The sequence below is a fragment of the Centroberyx gerrardi genome, chromosome 15 (genome assembly GCF_048128805.1).
Source record: "Centroberyx gerrardi isolate f3 chromosome 15, fCenGer3.hap1.cur.20231027, whole genome shotgun sequence".
Classification (NCBI taxonomy): domain Eukaryota; kingdom Metazoa; phylum Chordata; class Actinopteri; order Beryciformes; family Berycidae; genus Centroberyx; species Centroberyx gerrardi.
In genome coordinates, this window is record NC_136011.1 from 3,579,154 (window position 1) to 3,596,841 (window position 17,688).

The 17,688-nt window shown below is 41.8% G+C and overlaps 1 protein-coding gene across 1 annotated transcript in view; it reads left to right on the forward strand.

Moving 5' to 3' along the window:
• Window positions 1–17,688, forward strand: part of col13a1 (collagen, type XIII, alpha 1) — a 106,852-nt gene that overhangs the window by 84,932 nt on the left and 4,232 nt on the right. Inside the window, exons 21-36 of the mRNA XM_071901924.2 lie at window positions 4,578–4,664; window positions 4,779–4,805; window positions 4,952–4,987; window positions 5,118–5,174; window positions 5,262–5,285; window positions 5,372–5,425; window positions 5,612–5,656; window positions 6,280–6,414; window positions 7,451–7,492; window positions 7,632–7,682; window positions 8,269–8,295; window positions 8,445–8,531; window positions 12,760–12,813; window positions 12,928–12,981; window positions 13,494–13,529; window positions 17,298–17,384. Coding sequence (XP_071758025.1) covers window positions 4,578–4,664; window positions 4,779–4,805; window positions 4,952–4,987; window positions 5,118–5,174; window positions 5,262–5,285; window positions 5,372–5,425; window positions 5,612–5,656; window positions 6,280–6,414; window positions 7,451–7,492; window positions 7,632–7,682; window positions 8,269–8,295; window positions 8,445–8,531; window positions 12,760–12,813; window positions 12,928–12,981; window positions 13,494–13,529; window positions 17,298–17,384 — 903 coding nt within the window. The remainder of the gene's footprint in view (window positions 1–4,577; window positions 4,665–4,778; window positions 4,806–4,951; window positions 4,988–5,117; window positions 5,175–5,261; window positions 5,286–5,371; window positions 5,426–5,611; window positions 5,657–6,279; window positions 6,415–7,450; window positions 7,493–7,631; window positions 7,683–8,268; window positions 8,296–8,444; window positions 8,532–12,759; window positions 12,814–12,927; window positions 12,982–13,493; window positions 13,530–17,297; window positions 17,385–17,688) is intronic.

Consider the following 17,688-nt stretch of genomic DNA (forward strand, 5'->3'; position numbering starts at 1 on the left):
GGAGCCGCAGATCAAAGAGAGGCGGTGTTTCCTGTTTCGGGATGGGGGGCGGGCAGTTCGGGAGGGTCTCGAGCGGAACCCGCCGTGCGATTACAGCCGTCACCACTCGCGTCCTCTTGAGGGAAAACGGGGGATAAGGGAGTCCAGCAATGCTTTCATCCGCCCACGAACTGATGTACGGTATCGGACACTCTATCCTGACATAGTCCCCTCCGTCTCCTCCCTCCACCTGACAGAAGAGCGTGAATATGAGCCGCCTAGCCGCCACACACACACATACGCACGCGCACACACACACACACACACACACACACACACACAGTGGGATAGGTCTATAGGAATACAAAATAGGATTGGATCACAGTGAGCTGACTCTTCACTAGGTCAAGTCGTCCTGAAAAGAACCTCAATTTCTCAATATATACAGTATTAATAATATACTGTAGTAATATAATATACAGCAGTATTAATTGTAGTAGTAGTAGTAGTAGTAGTAGTAATGGTAGTAGTAGTAGTAGTAGTAGTAGCAGTAGTAGTAGCAGTACTGGTAGTCGTAGTAGTAGCAGTAGTAGTAGCAGCAGTAATACTAGTAGTCTTAGCAGTAGTAGTAATAGTAGTAGATATGTAGTAGTAGTAGATTTACTTGTACTTGAGTACATTTAAATTACATTTTTGCAGTCAAATTACTTTTTATTACATTTAGATTGCTGTTTGTAGTCAGATTACTTTTTGATTACATTTTTGTGATTAGAAATATATTTTTGTAATCTGATTACTTAAAATGAACAAATTGACTTGTATATGGAGGGGGCAGGGAGAGAGAGAGAGAGAGAGAGTTTTTTCCTCCCCCTGCCTCCCCCCTCCCCACGCCCTGACCACAGCACCTGTTAGAGGCTGGAGTCAGAAATGCACGCGCTGGTCATCTGTTTCTGAGTATAAAAAGCGTGGTGGTTAGAGTTAGTTTGTGTGTGTGTGTGTGTGTGTGTGTTGTGAGGGAGGGGGTCTGCCATCTTGGGCACTACCAGCTGCATGTGTTCCTTCAGACCCACAGCAACCAGTTAGCGGCGCCTCCTTGAATTTCAATGCCACGTTGAAACTCCAGTCATAGATGTAGTGGAGGGTAAATCCGCCTAAACTGTCTATCCACCTTTCTATTTGGGTAATAGAGTTTACCACCTTTTTAGGCTGATGTACATCTTCATGACATTCATGACATGACATAAATTCATACTATACATCATAGTAAGTAGTATCAGACTGATTTAAGTTATATGAGGTTAGTCTGTGTTAAATCTGGGAGTGTAAAGATCAACACTATGCCAGAGTTTCTATCAGTCCACACCAGAGGTGTGACCAAGTCAACTTTGCTATAGTCCCAAGTCAGTCTCAAGTCTTGAGGCACAAATCTCAAGTCAAGTCCCAAGTCTAAATGTAGATTACCAAGTCAAGTCCATGTCATTAATGTCAAGTCTCAAGTCTAACTGTAGAACACAAAGTCAAGTCCAGTATCAATTTAATATCTTAAAGAAAACTAAATATCTAGGACTTTTCAATGCAATATCATTTTCATAGGTTGGTAAGAGCATCATGAGTTTGATTTCTGTAATCAGTTTCAACTTCAATAAATTCAGTCATTCTTTCGAAACCTTTTCAAGTCATCAAAGTACAAGTCAAAGTCAAGGTCCAAGTCACCAGAATCCAAGTCAAGTCAAGTCTCAAGTCTTCTCTTCATGCATCAAGTCAAGTCTCAAGCAATTAAAATTGTGACTCAAGTCCAAGTCATGTGACTCGAGTCCAAGTCATGTGACTCGAGTCCCCACCTCTGGTCCACACCCATCAGTTAATTTAACAATTTAGCTAGTTTTTGAACAGCCGCCCAAGAATCATATCAGCTCAATGAGTGGACAAACAGCTATCCAATCCAACTAATTGTCACTGAAACATCAACACTTATTAACACTGGGAAAAAAAAGAGGTTGAGTAAGCAACCCGATATAACCATGCAAAAGAAAAGCATGCTTTGATGAAATGAATGTTGCCTCCAAGGACCTCCTTTAATCTCTTCCTTTTGTTTGAGCTCGGCTTGTAGTCCGACAGCACTAACTGCCTTGTTACAGTATGCACAATAATGACGCATTGCATCAGATCAAAGCGGTCGTAGAGGAGTTGGTGATAATCCATAGCTGTTGATGATCTCCTTTTAGGGAGAACTCGGAGTGCCAGGGAAACAAGGATTAAAGGTAGTCAACGTATTTGTGATTTGATTGGAGCACACAAAATATTCACTGTTTCTAATTGAATCTTTTCCTAAGTCTTGTTGAGTGTCTGTTAAATGCACTATCTACTACTACTATATACAATGTACGACCTGTTTCCTTTCTGCATGCTGCTGGACAGAGCATTCCCTAATCCAAGTGTTTCGCTCAAAAGTGCAAACTCTACTGTAATGAGGACTGCTGTAAGGCATCAATTGCACTATGTGTATGTGCATATAACTGTCATACACATTAAGACTCGATCTAATATTTCAGACATTGATGCTGACCGAGTGAATCATTTCAAAGTCCACAGAGATGGAATTGTGAGAATACTGTAATAGTAACTGCTGTCCTCTATCTATATCTATGAGAGGTGATATTTAAGCCTGAGCAGACACTCAGTCCACAGTATACCTATTCCAGGGGGACAAATAGGATCGTAGGAACGGCATAAGCTCCCCCTAGCAGGCGGTTTAGTTTTGTGTCTGAATGTCTGTGGTCACAGCTGTGACTGCGCATCATCCTTAGATCATCTACTCGTTAATCTGGCCAATTGAAGAGGGGAGCAAACACACAGATGAATTAAATAACTCAAGTGTGTTTTCCTTGCTATTTATAACAACCAATTTCAGAGGGTTAATCATCTTGTGGCGGGCACATGACAGACGCTAATCAGTTTTTCATCCACGCTGTGCTTACATGAATAGCGCATGCTTGCCTGCGAGTGTAGATACTGTATGTCTGCATGCTTTCTTCTTTCATTGTGAGAACCCTGGAACACTTTTCAAGCTTTGCTTCCATAGCTTGTCTCTGCAATATATCCTCTCTTTTCACTTTCTGTCACTTTTCTTTCCTCCTTTTCCCCCCGTCATCTTTGACCTTTGTACCATCTCGGCCATCGTAGGGAGAAGCAGGCTTTCCAGGCGCTCCCGGGCGAAAGGTAAAACCGCTTTTGAGCAGTGTATGTGGCAGGTCATTACGCAATCGGTCGATTCCGTGTGTCGTAACTCCGATCTTCCTTCCACTGGAAAGGGCCAGGCTGGCATCCCCGGTACCCCTGGCATCCCTGGCAAGAGGGGCTACAGGGTAGGCCTGGCATGGAATGGGCATCCTAACTGTTTGGCTGTCCATTTGTCAGTGATCCATGTTCCTTTAGCAAGTAGACCTCTGTGAAGTCAGCCATTCATCACCTCAGTGTTTGTCTTTGTGACCGGGCCAAAGCTGCGGATATGTCTCGACTTGCTTCTTTAACTTTCCCCGCTATTAGCTTGTTCAATTGCCGTCTGTTGAAGTGCTTTGATCTGTGTAATAGATGGTGTAATTAGCTAGCTTCAATGACTAGGTTTAATTTTGGCAGGCTAACAGATTGTTTGTTGTCCCGCTGCCATGTTGTACTGTACGTACCGGTCTGTGCTGTCTCTTACCGTGCCATTTGTCAGTCACGACAGACAGTTGATCACTAACAACGTTCATACATTCCCTCTGCCATTGAATCACAGAAGAATGGATTGTGGGAAAGCATTCCTCATCTCTGAAGGATGCGCTGTGATCTGTGGGGATGTATAGAGATGCCGTGTGATTGTTTGTGTCAGATGCCGATGAAAGAATCAAAGAATGAAGGCCACAATTTTGTTGTCAGCTTTTGCACACAGAGCAACAATGTGCAATTCATGTGAATCGTTGCCGCTTCATTCCATTTTGATCCACTGTGTGATCCACCACATAATATGTATATTATAACAGATTATTATGACTTTGTAAGTAGGGTTAGACTGATATTTTGGTTTGCAGATATATCATGCCAATATTGGCCTTTTTTAAAGTTATAATGGAGGTTCCTCTCTGACCACAGCTAGGTAAAAACTATGGAAAACCTTTATTTAATTGCTCAATAATGTTTTTTGTAAATTACTTACTGATGTAAACCTAGAAATGTTCCCTACCATTGAATAGGTGTGGTGGGTTGCCCTGCTTTAAAGAGCTGCTAACCCTAATTCATCAGTCTGGGTTTCAGTGGAGAGTTTTAGTGTCCCATGATGGTCTAAATGCTGTTTTAGAGGCTTTTCCACTCTGACGAGAATACAATTCTGGACGGAAACGCTGAATCCTTGTATTTTTGGCATGAAAATGGGAAAATATAGAGATACTAGATTGATGGCAGCTTGAAAAACAGCGGTATCGGCAAGTACAAAAAATTGGTATCATATCGGCCTTCAAAAACCCATATCAGTCAAACCCTATTTGCAGATGTTCTTGTCTGGTTAGCGGACAATGTATTGTCCTCCAGTGAATTAACACTATGTTCTGTATGTACGGCAGGGCGATAAGGGGGAGCCAAGCATCGCAGGCCAAGGAATTAAAGGAGAACCCGGCTCACCAGGACTGACAGGCCTCATGGGACCGAAGGTAAAGTGACATAATGGATAATGGAGAAGAAACCTGCACACAGAATGATGCTCCCTTTGTGGTTTATTCAGCACCTGTTCAACAAAACTCAAAGTCATGATGTTTCTTTTGCAGGGTGACAGAGGCGACCAGGGAAACAAGGTAAGATGAGATCTGAGAACATTATGAAAAGGATTATCCCATTGCCTTTTAAAGGGAACATTTCTGAGAAGTGTGCGTTCCAAATGCAAACTTTATCTTCTGTTTGAGGGGAGAACCTAACTGTGGTACCCTCATTCAACCTCTAGGGGGAAGCAGGTCCTGAAGGCCCGGCTGGACCAAGAGTAAGTCAAGACCGAGGGCTTCAAATGAGTATAGAACATTGATGTGCTTAGTATCTTAGATGTCCAATTTACAAATACAGTATATAGGAATTTTCTTGATTATTAGTTAATGTGATATTTCACTGTATAGGGTCCTCCAGGCCCAACAGGGGAGCCAGGAAAGTCAGAAATCCAGAACAACGAAAATGTACGTGTCCCTTTCTTAGTTTCTTTTAGATGTACAATCAGCCGTCAAATGATGATTCTAATTTTAACATCTAATATCTATCCACAGGATATTCGGAATATACCGCTGATGGTAAGTACCTTCGAAGTTTCATCGTGGCATTCGTAAACACATTTTTTTCTGTTGAGTCAATGTGATCTTTCCTGTGTGCACCTTAGGGCCCACCTGGGTTACCTGGACCTCCAGGGTCTCCTGGGGTCTCTGGCACCAAGGTAGGAGACTACAATACAATACAATACAATACAATACAATAGACAGGCAGGGTACACAGGCATAGAAACAGCAAGAGAAGTTAAAAACAAACATAAAGTAAACAGAGAAGGATTATCATCCCTTTTTTGTTCCCATATATGGATCTTTTGTGTATGGTTCATGCATTTTTTGTTGTGCTACCCCAGGGTGAAGTTGGCCTACCAGGTCCTCCAGGACTTGACGGAGAGAAGGCAAGACACGGCATTTCATTTGTTAGACGAATGTATCTTGCAATAGATGTCTATTAATTATGATGATAGAACCATTATTCATGATGGCAATAATGGAGGTGATGTTAAAGCTACACTAGGCAAGAGTTGATGTGAAAATACACCCGTCTTATCAGTCTAAATCACAAAGTGGGGCTGCAACAGAGAAAGAGCGTCCCATCCACGCAAATTGAGACGCTGAAGATTCACCGTGTTTGCTCTGGTGTTGGGTGTGGTCACTTCTCCGCCCACAGGAGGTGATGAATCCAAACTGTCTCCTAAACAGCAAGCATGTTGCCCCGTCCAGAGAAAGCTGGACTCACCAGACTCACCACCAGATCTTTTCCCCTCTCTTCCCTTTGGCATAAAGCGTCATGGAACGGCTGGGCTGGAAAATATGAGCTTGCTGTGTGCCTTTTACTGATGCCACCTTAAAAGATTTCTGGGTGTTGAAATTCAGTTTTCAAAAAGTTGTATCTTGCTGCCATTTGGGGCCACTAATGTTCAAAATTGCCTAGTTCAGCTTTAACAAAAGTTCAAATGTGGCAAGTATTGAGGCAAGTATTAGGAATAACGATCATACCAATGATGATGTGTGTTTTCAGGGACCCCGAGGGAAGCCCGGAGAACCCGGTCCCGCAGGCCCAGCCGGTCCCGAAGGTCCCAGAGGGGAGGGCGGTCTCATGGGCTTCTCAGGACCCAAGGGAGACAAGGGAGACATGGGTCCATCTGGATCACCTGTGAGTGACTGGGTTAACCACACACCGCACCACATCACACCGCCGCCCGGGGCTCCCACACCAAAGCCTGAATCCCTGATCTGTCATTATCTAGCGGCAAGGGAAGGCCTTGGCTTGTATGGCTACCCTCTTATTATCTAATTAGAGGCTCGCTAGGTTGGAAGGGACCCCAGGAATGACAGTGAGTTTAACTTTTAATTCACCATGGCATGGATCCCAAATGTGCCCCCATACAAGAGCCCATGCTATTTGTAGCCTGGTGTTACTTAGAGAGCCTACAGTATGTAATGTTAATACAGTGTATCTGTATTCCTGTCAATTACATATGAATGATTAACCTAGAAAGATGGTCTTTATGCTTTCACTCATACATCTTGGTGTAAAGTTGTTAAGGTAGGATGGGCAGCATTGCGTCCCTGACTAGATTATTTCATTACAGCTAAGAAAAATTGGACGTGGCTCATTACAGTGTTAAACAAAGCATTGGCATAAAGTTACATAAAGATTGGTGAAAAGTTACATAAAGATTGGTGCAAAGTTACATAAAGATTGGTGAAAAGTTACATAAAGATTGGTGCAAAGTTACATATGGTTTTGGCATTTAAGACAAAGATTTGACAAAAGACAGCGTGTTCTAACTCCTCTATTTAGCTTTGACTCTAACATGAAGATTTCCTCAACTCATCACTCCCTGAATTGAAACTCTCTGCCATTATCGTAACGTCTATCTCCCCCTTCCTTGTTCTGTAGGGTTTAGATGGCCCTACGGGTGAAAAGGGGGCTACAGGGGCCCCTGGCTCTATCGGATTACCAGGCGCGATGGTACGCAATGGTGCCCCTCAGACTGCATCGTCCTGTATGCAATGTCTGACCTGGCAAAGGGGAAACTATGAAATACATTTTGTATTCACTCCCAGTGTTGTTTGCAATAGAACTGTTGTGTTGCTTAATTTTTCATTCACTTATTGTTTCCCTGGTGAGTGTACATAGTGTCAACTTTGTGTTCTTTTGTGTCCTTTCCCACCCATTGTCACAGGGTCCTAAAGGCGAGTCTGGGGAGGGAGGAAGGTCAGAAATGGTAAGGGTCATTCATTAAGCCATTGGTCTTATAATAGTGCACTTCTTAGTGGAATCAGAGCAAGAGTTCTTGAAGTAGTCATGCTTTATCAGCGAGTGTATCTGCTGCAGTTTAACCTGCTGTTCGTGTGTGTGTTTAGATCTACGGTCCTCCAGGGCCCCCCGGACCCCAAGGACCGGTTGGCCCGGCGGTGAGTAACATATGCCATCTTTCGCATGGGTGGCCCCAAGTGGGAATCAAACCCCTAACCCTAACGGCTGGTTCGTGCTTCATGCGGGAATTGAACAGAATGCATGCAGTGCAAAATGATGGAATTGCAGCCAAAATGACTGGGTGCATTGGCCGCATTTGGGAATCACGCACCACATGCAATTTGAAGCGTACGTACATCACATGTAGCTATGTAAAGGCGGCTCCGTCCAGAATTGGCTGAACGAAGAGAAACTGGAACCACTGGCCAATTCCGATTTTTCTTTCTTGTTGGGAGATGTGATGATGCTGAATTTTCCTACAGCACCACTAAAGTACTGGAGTTTTCAGGTGCAAGAAGTGTGAATGCCACGGTGCGTCTGCGTTCTTTTGGAACTTGCGCACATCTATAGCCGCATGGCAAGCATGAACCAGCCGTAACAGTGTCAGTGCCATGCTCTAATCCAGTCATAGTTATTTGACAGTACAGGCCCTTTAAGTATCACCAAACTACTTGACAGCAAGTAGCAAAGCATTGTGAAGAGTGTGTCAGTTATCCCACTGATAAATGTGCTTGTTCCCTTCAGGGACCTCAAGGACTTTCAGGACCTAAGGTGAGATTACGTTACTTACGTTACCTCCTCCAACGCCTCATTTTATTATTGCATTCAGTTATACAGTATAGTAGATTGTAGGTCTACTTCACAGACGTTCTATGAATTGTAAGTGTGAGCATTTGATTATTCCTTCCATTGCCTCCCAGGGAGAGCCAGGCATAGGTGTCAGAGGAGAGAAGGGAGCGACTGGTTACAAAGGCGACAAGGGAGACAGAGGCCATCTTGGACTCCCTGTAAGTACACTGGACTTCATTTCTATTCCACAGAGGCATTTTGAGACATTTTATTTTATTAGAGGTAGATTGTTTAGATGTTGTGTCTGTTGTCCTGATGTTAAGTGTTCTAACTTCATCTTGACCTTTTTAGGAATTATATTACAATTTTGTTGTAGATTAGGGTTAGACCGATATATTGGTTTGTATTGGTATTAGCCTTCAAAAGCCCATCTTGGTCTAACTCTAGTTTAGTTGTATTCTGGAGCAGGTTTTTGTGTTTAAAGGTTGACTGTCGTGTCATATTATGTGGCTTTGACTCCAGGCTTAATTCTCACAGGATGGTTTCATGGCTCAGCGGTTGCTTTTATGTTGTCATGATCCTGTCAAAATGTTGCATGGATGGGTGGATTCTGTAAGGGGGAGAAAACCACTAACATGACAGCTACAGATCTAAATAGTCTGCCTAGTTTACATTTTAATTTGCTTAGGAATATTATTCAAATAGCTTGTTGGGCATTTGGACTGTTTTATATTGAGATGATTTTACACTTGTCAAAATATAAAAATAAGGTTTGTATTTCTCTTAAATTATAGTTTATAATTCATATAATGAATGGTGTCTATCCCTTTGGGTTTCTATTCTTTATTCTTGGTTTACATTCTGGGTAAAAAAATCATCAATCTATACTGTACGTTATCGTCTGTCCGGTGAAAACCTTGTGTCTCCAAAATGTCAACTTTTCAGGAACGGCCTTAGCGTAGCTTGATGACCAGGCATTTATGAGTTTATCCCATGGGCTTTTATAATGGTTTCATAAGACCAAGGCTTGTAGAATTGGAAAGAAAAAGAAATTGGAGTTATGAGGTTTTCACATGACAGCGATATGTGTTACATCATAAATTGCACAGTAACTCCTCTTTGTATGGGAAAAATATGGGTCATGTTAAATACCATAACTTATCATGATGTGTAAGTAAGTATATTATATACAGTACACGGCTGATCAGGGGTGGAAAGAGTATCAAAATTAAGTAGAACTAAAATCACTGATTTAAAAAAAAAATAATAATAAAAGTAGTTCATTTAAAATGTACTCACATTAAGGGCCCTATTTCCATGCCAGATCTTTGTGCCAGTAATTTCATGGTGCAATTTTGGTATCAAACTTGTGCCTACTCAAGCCATATTCAAATTTTAGCACAAAAAAGATTTTGCACCTCAGCCATTGAGTTCTATGGAGATTTTCTATGGAGTTTTTTCACAGGCCATGCACAGTCCCGTGTGGTGCACTCAAAATTATAATAAACTGAACTTTGAATCACCCAGTTGCTAAGCTTTGAACATGCAGCCAGTGGTTTAACAGTAGGAGGACAAGCTCATACTATGTGTTTCAGAATCTTCCAACTTCAGCTGCACTGCAGGTGCACCACTGGTGCGCTAGCATCTCTGGTTACAAAATTACCAATAATGTGTTGGTCACACCCATGTGCAACAGCACCATGAACTTGATTCACAAAAATGGGGCCCTTAAAGTTACTGAGTTACTTTATAAAAGAGAGACCATCTTTCCCATGTAATGCTAAAAGGACGCAAGGGCAGAGTTCAATATGTGATACTGCATGTTTTCACTCTATGTGTACTAAAAATAATGTCAAAATTCATGTCATTATTTGATATGTGACTACAAAAACTGAAAATGCCCACTCCCATCATTCGGTAACAAATTTACTACACTGATATCTCTGTTAGCGAACTAGCTAGACAACAACCAGGCTAACACAAACCAATAATACTGTAATACTGTGGATGGCTTTTTGACTAATGTTATAAGCTACCATCATTTGTGTTACAGTTATTAGCTTAATGTTTCTTCCACATGCTAGCATACGTTTGATGCAGATGCAATTTACAATTGGCTAGTTCCTGATGTGATGTGTATGGACAGCTGACAAAATTTGAACTGATTTAAGTCAAAACATTCTTAAGTAAAAGCAAAATTACTGACTCAAAAACCTACTCAAAAAGTGCAAGTACACAAAAAAGCTACAATTACAGTAGTGAATCGTAATTGTGCAATTTGTTACTTCCACCCTTGCAGCTGATATGTATCTATAAACATGAATTTAGTCATAACATGTCATAGCATAGTATGACACACATGAATATGAAAACACCTCAAGTGAAGTGCATTATGCATGTTGTATGTCTCTATTAAAGTAGATATGAACAACAATATGGCTGTAGACTTCAAGTCACAAACAAGGAGTTACTGACAATTACTGTCACTCACTTCACCTCCACCACCACCTCCACTTCCATCACCCTTCATTCATCAACATCTGAATGTGTTTTTGGAGTCACTTGAGTCACTGCTTCACTCACTCCCCCACCCCCCCCCATCCCAATCCTTCTCCCCCACCTTCCTCCCTCCTCCTCCTCCTCCTCCTCCTTCCACCATCTCTCCATCATCTTTGCTCTCTAACTGTGTACAACGCTATACAGGGGGCTCATGGGTTAGACGGCAGACCGGGTCCAGTGGTGAGTGGCGCAAGTCCTCCCCCCTCCCACCCTTCTCCTCCTCCTCCTCCTCCTCCTCTTCCTCCTCCACCCCCTGCTACCGCTTGCTTTGCCTGTCTGTCCGCACCGGTGTCTTGTCACGTCTGCTTGTCATGTCCGCTCGCTTTCCTGCCTCCCATGCTCGTCTTGTCTCTTTTTCTTTCCTACAGTAGTTCTGTGCAGAGAGAGCGGTGCTGTTTAGCGTTGAGTTTTTGAGGACTGACCTGTTTGATTGGTTATTGGACGATCCGCCGTAAACCAATTTGCCAACAAATATGCCAGCTTTACACATATGAACTCTTTAAGATCGACATCATCCTTATGCCCCTAGTCATGCTCTAGTTCATTTTTTTCATACTTTTCATTCACACATTTCTTCTTAACACATTCTAGTGTTGAAATTATCAGTTGCGTTATGTTTACATACCCCCAGTTGCTCTATTTTTATTGATCCCATTGCTCATGCAACCCAATTTCCCCACAGTGATTATTAAAGAGTAACTAAACCCCAAACCCAAATCTGTGGTGAAGCCTGGCATCTAATGGTGAAAAGTAGGATACTGAACTGGCCATCTGCCATTGGCTGATCTTTGGTGCCAGGTGAGTAGGGTACTGAACTGGTTAACTGCTATTGGCTGGTCTTTGGTGGTGACATCACCTGGCACCAAAGACCAGCCAATAGCAGATGACCAGTTCAGTACCCTACTTTTAATTGTCAGGCTTCACCACAGATTTGGGTTTGGGGTTTAGTTACTCTTTATAGCTCCACTAGACAAAATTTTATGTTAAAAAAAAAACACCCTCTTGTCAGTCTAAATAACAATTGAGACGCTGTAGATTCACCCTATTTGACCAAATCAAATTCTGGTGTTGGTATGGTCACTGGCGGGAAATCTTCTCTACACAGGAAGTGACGAATCAAAACAGCGAAATACAAAATTATTGCTGAAGCATTGAAAGAGTTTTCACATTTCTGGGTAACAAAGTCCTTCAAACTTTCAAAAAATTCAAACGGCTATCTCCCACCACCAATTGGAGCCACCAAAGTGCAAAGTTGCTGCTTTAAATTTTCATCTTGTCTCATGTTGGAGACCATGACAGCGTAAATCCTCAATCCTCAATCGTGCCTAAACAGCTTCCTGCCTCATGATCCTGGATTGCAAAGCTGCGATTGCTAAGAACTTCCCAAAAGGAGCATGCAGAGATGCCCATGCTGCATGTTGACATGTAATACAGTACAGCTGGACAGTACGGCTGCCTCTTGTTGCATTCCGTACAGCACGGTACATACTGGATGTGCCTGAGATGCAAGGTCTTCCTCTCCAATCCTGACTACTACTCAGAAAGAGAGCTGCAGCAGAACTATATTTTATTCATTTTCCCTCCTTTTTGTAATGGTTTGGTCAGTAGTTCAACAAGCTTGGTGTGTTTTTGCCATGGCTATCAGGATAAACAATTACATCTTAAACCTAATCTAAACCTCTTTTCTGTTGCTCAACTTCAAGATCAATTACAGCTTCACAAAGAGAGATCGAAATGACAAGTTATTTTTTGTGATATCTATTAAAGTCCACCAGGAAGCTTGTTGATCTACTGACGGTAGACGTTTGATAATGATATTTTCTGTAGTGCTATCCTGTTCATGTAGTGACATCTGCTGACTGGTGGGGTTTTTGTCTCATTTTAAAGGGTCTAATAGGACCAGCAGGTGTGCCAGGGCCAGCAGGACCAAAGGGAGAGAGAGTGAGTATTTGTTTCTGTGTGTGTATTCATAAATTATTCATAAATTCATAAATCATTTATATTTGATACGATTTTAGAGGAATATACATTTTTGATCCCCTCTTGTCCCTACAGGGTGTTAAGGGAGACGGAGGCGTACCAGGACCAATTGGGCCTCAAGGCATCCCTGTAAGTCAACTTTTTAATAGAATACAGTAAGGTATTCTATTAATGGATTTTAGAAGGCTGATACCAGTAGCGATAGTGCCTGAATTTAGGCTGCCAGTATCCAGTATCTTTAAATTTGACCATTTTCATGCCAAAACATTGCAAGTATTCAGTGTTTGCCCCAGAATTGTGTTCTTGTCAGGGTGGAAAAGCCTCTGAAACAGCATTTAGACCATCATGGGACACTAAAACCCATGCATACTTGTGTGGAATCCAATGAAAATGTTGCATTAGAATCAGTTCAGGTTAAGGTCTTCTCATAGACAACCAGTGTACTATTGATCAATTCTATCATAAATATATAATCAATCAAACTGCATCATATCCATCATATCAGAGGTGGACAATATCTGATTTTTAATAAATGGCCAAAATTGCAAACTGATATATCAACAAACCAATATGTATGTCTAATCCTAGAATGCAGCAACACGATGCAGACATTCATATTATTTGTAATTTTCTTTTTTCAGGGTTTAGTAGGACCACAAGGAATCAAAGGGAACCGGGTAAGACAGCACCCATAACTCTTTGCTCGTTATGCCCTTCATAGAGTACGTACATATGTCAGACCAGGGGACATGATTCTGGCAAACTGGCACACATTACATATCATCTGTGGGATACAAAAAGACCACCACTCTTTTATGTTTCTGCTCAATACATTAAAGTAGCTTAACTAAACACTTTATGCCCCTCAACACTTTATGCCCCTGCCATTATTGTTGCAACCGCCTTGTGGGGCCATAAAAGGTCATTTGAGCAGAATCGTGGTGAGTTCAAAGACACACTCAAGTGGGAGATCTGAATTTAAAAAAAGTGAATATCAATAACCTGGCCAAATCAGATGTTCTCTTTGATACCACGCATGAAAAGAAAAGCCAGATGAGTCAGGTAGTTGGCTTTGTTTTTTTGGTGATCCTGAATAATTCATATCAAGATGTCTTTTGCCTTTCGAAGGCAAATGTGTTTGTTTTGCAGTGGCTTTCTTTTTTCTTTTTTTTTAACCTGAGGGTCATTGATAAACTTCAAAATACACTGTAACAGATCAAAAGGTACTGCAGCATAATTTTTTGATAATATTCAAAACAGCCAAATGACATCAAAGACACTTACTAATGTTAGTTTTTAAGACGTGTTGAAAACTTTCTATGGAGTCAGCTGTCTTTTGCTCACTTGTATTATTGTCTTCTTCAAGTGATTTATTATGCAGCGCATTCAGTACATACTTGAAATTGCAATTTACTATTCTGTCTACGTTAATTACTAGCCGGTACTGCAGTAAATGGTGAAATAGCCCTGCAAAAAATAATGTACTTTATCTACAGGTTGCCAGTATATCAGAGAATCTGTTTTTAATGTCCACATACCCTTCCTCTAAGAGAATGTCTGTTTCCTTCCCATTAACCTATGACTGTTTTAATATTCCAACTCCCATCTTTAAAGTCTTGACATTTCATTAGCTCTCTCAGCACATTCAACTGGGCTCAAGTCAAAAACCAGAACGAGAAACAATTTTATGAGCAGATCTCCAGTTGAAGGTGCTGCAGATATAGCTATGGGATAGTGTTGCTGTTTTTACTCTTTGTCCTGTCTTCCTTTGTTTCCGCAGGTCTTCCTATCCCCTTTTCCTTCCCTCCACCTTGTTCTGTGGCCCGTGGCTCTTTTTATTGCCGGGGTTGCCCTCTCTCCCTCTCACAAACCTTGGCCTCCTGCTCCTCCTCCTCCTGCACTCTAATGTAGTCCTGGGTTAATCTTCCTCCTCTTACACCTCCTCTTTACTCCTCCTACTACTACTTACCTCCTCCTTGCAAGCCTTCCTGTAGTCCTCCCCCCTCCACCACTCCCCTTCCCTCTCCTAGCTGGCAAGCAATGCTCTCCCAACACTGCCACAATGTTGACTAAATTATGTTCACATTTTAGTGCAAGAAAGATTTTGCGCGCCTCGACCATTGAGTTCTATGGAGACAGTTTTTTGTGGGCATTAGTCGTGTGCAGTCCCGTGCAGTCCATCCCCCACAGTTGCTTTCAACACGCAGCCAATGGCTCTACAGTAGGTGGTTGTTGTAGTGCACCCTGTCATGGTTTCCAAAATGAGAAAAAGCTTGTACTTTGTGTTTTAGAATTTCCCCAGTTGTACAAAAACTCAACTGTCAGAGAATACTGAGACCACACAGACCGGCTTTTTTGAAAGCGCCTCTGTCTTTTCTTTTTTTTCCAGTTATTTTCAATGGTTTGGTCACGGCAGGTGCCTGTTTTGTATGAGATGGTACAAGTCAAGTGCTCTGTTCTCCCTAGGAGGACATCATGTACCCACATGCTCCATTTCAGAATGAGCTCCTCATCCTCGTCTTCAACAGCAAGCACAGCAGTCGCTGACTTTCTCCCTTTCTTCCCTTTATTACTTCAGGTTAGCTAGCTAACGCTAATTAGATAGTTGTAAGTTGTTGTCAAGCTTTTTGTTGCATAGCAACCAGAATAATGTAATGCTCCTTGTGCCGTTTGAGTTCTTGCTCTCTCTGTTACCAGCGACGCTCACAGCTGAGCTTTGTGTCTGAGCAGGAGAAAAAAGCCTCCTATCTGATCACAGCCTAAGATATTGGATAGTAGTTGTGCAGGTGACATTGAAGGATAAGTTTGGAGATTTTGGACCTGTATATAATTTGTCTCTTACATACCTGTAGTACTTGGACCCACAGAGCATATTGACTCCAGAGTCAGCTGTCAGTTGAAACAGCGAGCTCTGTTGCTTCTTGCTGCTAACAATGAGTCCAAACTGTCAAAATATCTCCAAAAAAACAACAAACCAACGTATTTCTATCCATGACCCGGAAAGCAGCACCACCGCACCATTTCCACTCAGTGGATAGTCTTGTACCAAGCTCTACTGTTTACAATCTGACCTGACCGTGCAAAACTAGATCACTCTGCCAGGAACAACCTTCCACCCCACAGCAGTCTGTGCTGCGGCAGAGAAAAATAGTTATGTGATTTCCTGATCAGTGAAAGTGTTTGTAATGGGGGAACTGTCTCAAGTTTACTCTCAACTCCCCTGTGGAGATTACAAATGGCTTTTTTTGGAGATATTTTGACAAACCCCATTTGGACTCATTGTCAGCAGCAAGAGGCCTAGCAGTGGAGCTTGCTGTTTCAACCGACAGCTGACTCAGGTCTAAATACTACAGGTATGTAAGAGACAAATTATATATAGGTCCAAAATCGCCGAACTTATCCTTTAAGAAAAGTTGGGAGAACATTGCACGTCAGTCAGGCAGTATATTACCCTTCCTATCATTATTCTCTATCAATAAACTCTCTCTTATCTTACTCTGATTCCTTCCTGCCTTTGACCTTGGTGAGTGGACGTTCAAATGATATCACGGTCATATTATGGTCAGACTTGACCTATTTATATTTCCGAACTGCATAGGAATTAAGTCTTATATTAAAATTAGCACTTCAGATTTTGCTATGCAGCCCATTCCAAGAAGCAGTGGTCAGTGAATGTAGACGTAGCGTTATAGGTGAGCGTTTTTCTGTTGGTAATACTGACCATCTACTAGATTTTCTTCATATTATGCATGCTCATGTCATGTAAGGCTCCTATCAATAGACCTTCCTGTCAACATGAAGACTGAACAGATTTTTGGATTTTGTTTATTTGTTCCCCCAAGAGATGTAATACTGTACAATGTCTTTCATGGGGAATTTAGCGTTTGACCTTCTACAAGACCACATCGCCACTTCTTAATATACTAGTTAGAATTCCATAAAGTAAATGCGTGAGATGCAAAAATTGGATATTGCTTTTATTTTGTGACAATATCATGGTGCTTGCGTTCGTATTTGATGTTTTGTTCAGCGGTTACCTGCCATGATAAAAATGAAAACACCATGACAGTCTTCACACTTTCATTTCCAAAGACTTCCAAAATCGGCTGTATGGTTTGTTGGTAGTCTTCGGCAAGATGCTTGGACGAAACCCACTCACCAATTGCACTGGCTCAGATCCCTTTTCCCTAACTCCCTCTACTTACCTTCCCCTCCCACTAAATTAGAAAACCATATTGTCTTTTGAAAACACCAAAAAGCACATCAGACACATCATTACTGAATTAGAATACCAAATTACTAAGAATGTCTAAATTACACATAGGTAAGAACACCAGCCAGATGATTGTGCTTTTACAAAAAAACAAACATATTTGCTTACTGTGTGGCAAATTGACCAGGAGGACTAAAGTTTGTCTTTTTTTTTAATGCACTGTTGTTTACAGGGAGAGAGGGGCAAGAAAGGCAACAGGGGGGCCAAAGGGGATAAGGGAGACCAAGGAGCACCTGGATTAGATGCCCCCTGTCCGTTGGTATGTCAGTAGTCCAATGTGTAACCAGGAGGCAGAGGGAAGGAACACTGCCATAGAATATATTACAACCCCATAGTACTTCGATTCCCCCAAGGGTTTTGTATTCTGAAGTTGGCTTCCTTTTGCCTCAGTGGTTCTAATAAACCTCAAAGAGGAGTTTGGTCCAAGCGTCCACTCAAGTAGGGAAATGGGGACATGCAGCTTTCTGAATTTGACATTTGAACCTTTTTCCAAAAAAAAAAAAAAAAAAAAAGGCAGTATAAAAGCAAAGGAAAATTGCTTTATCAGTTGAAAGATGGTTGGA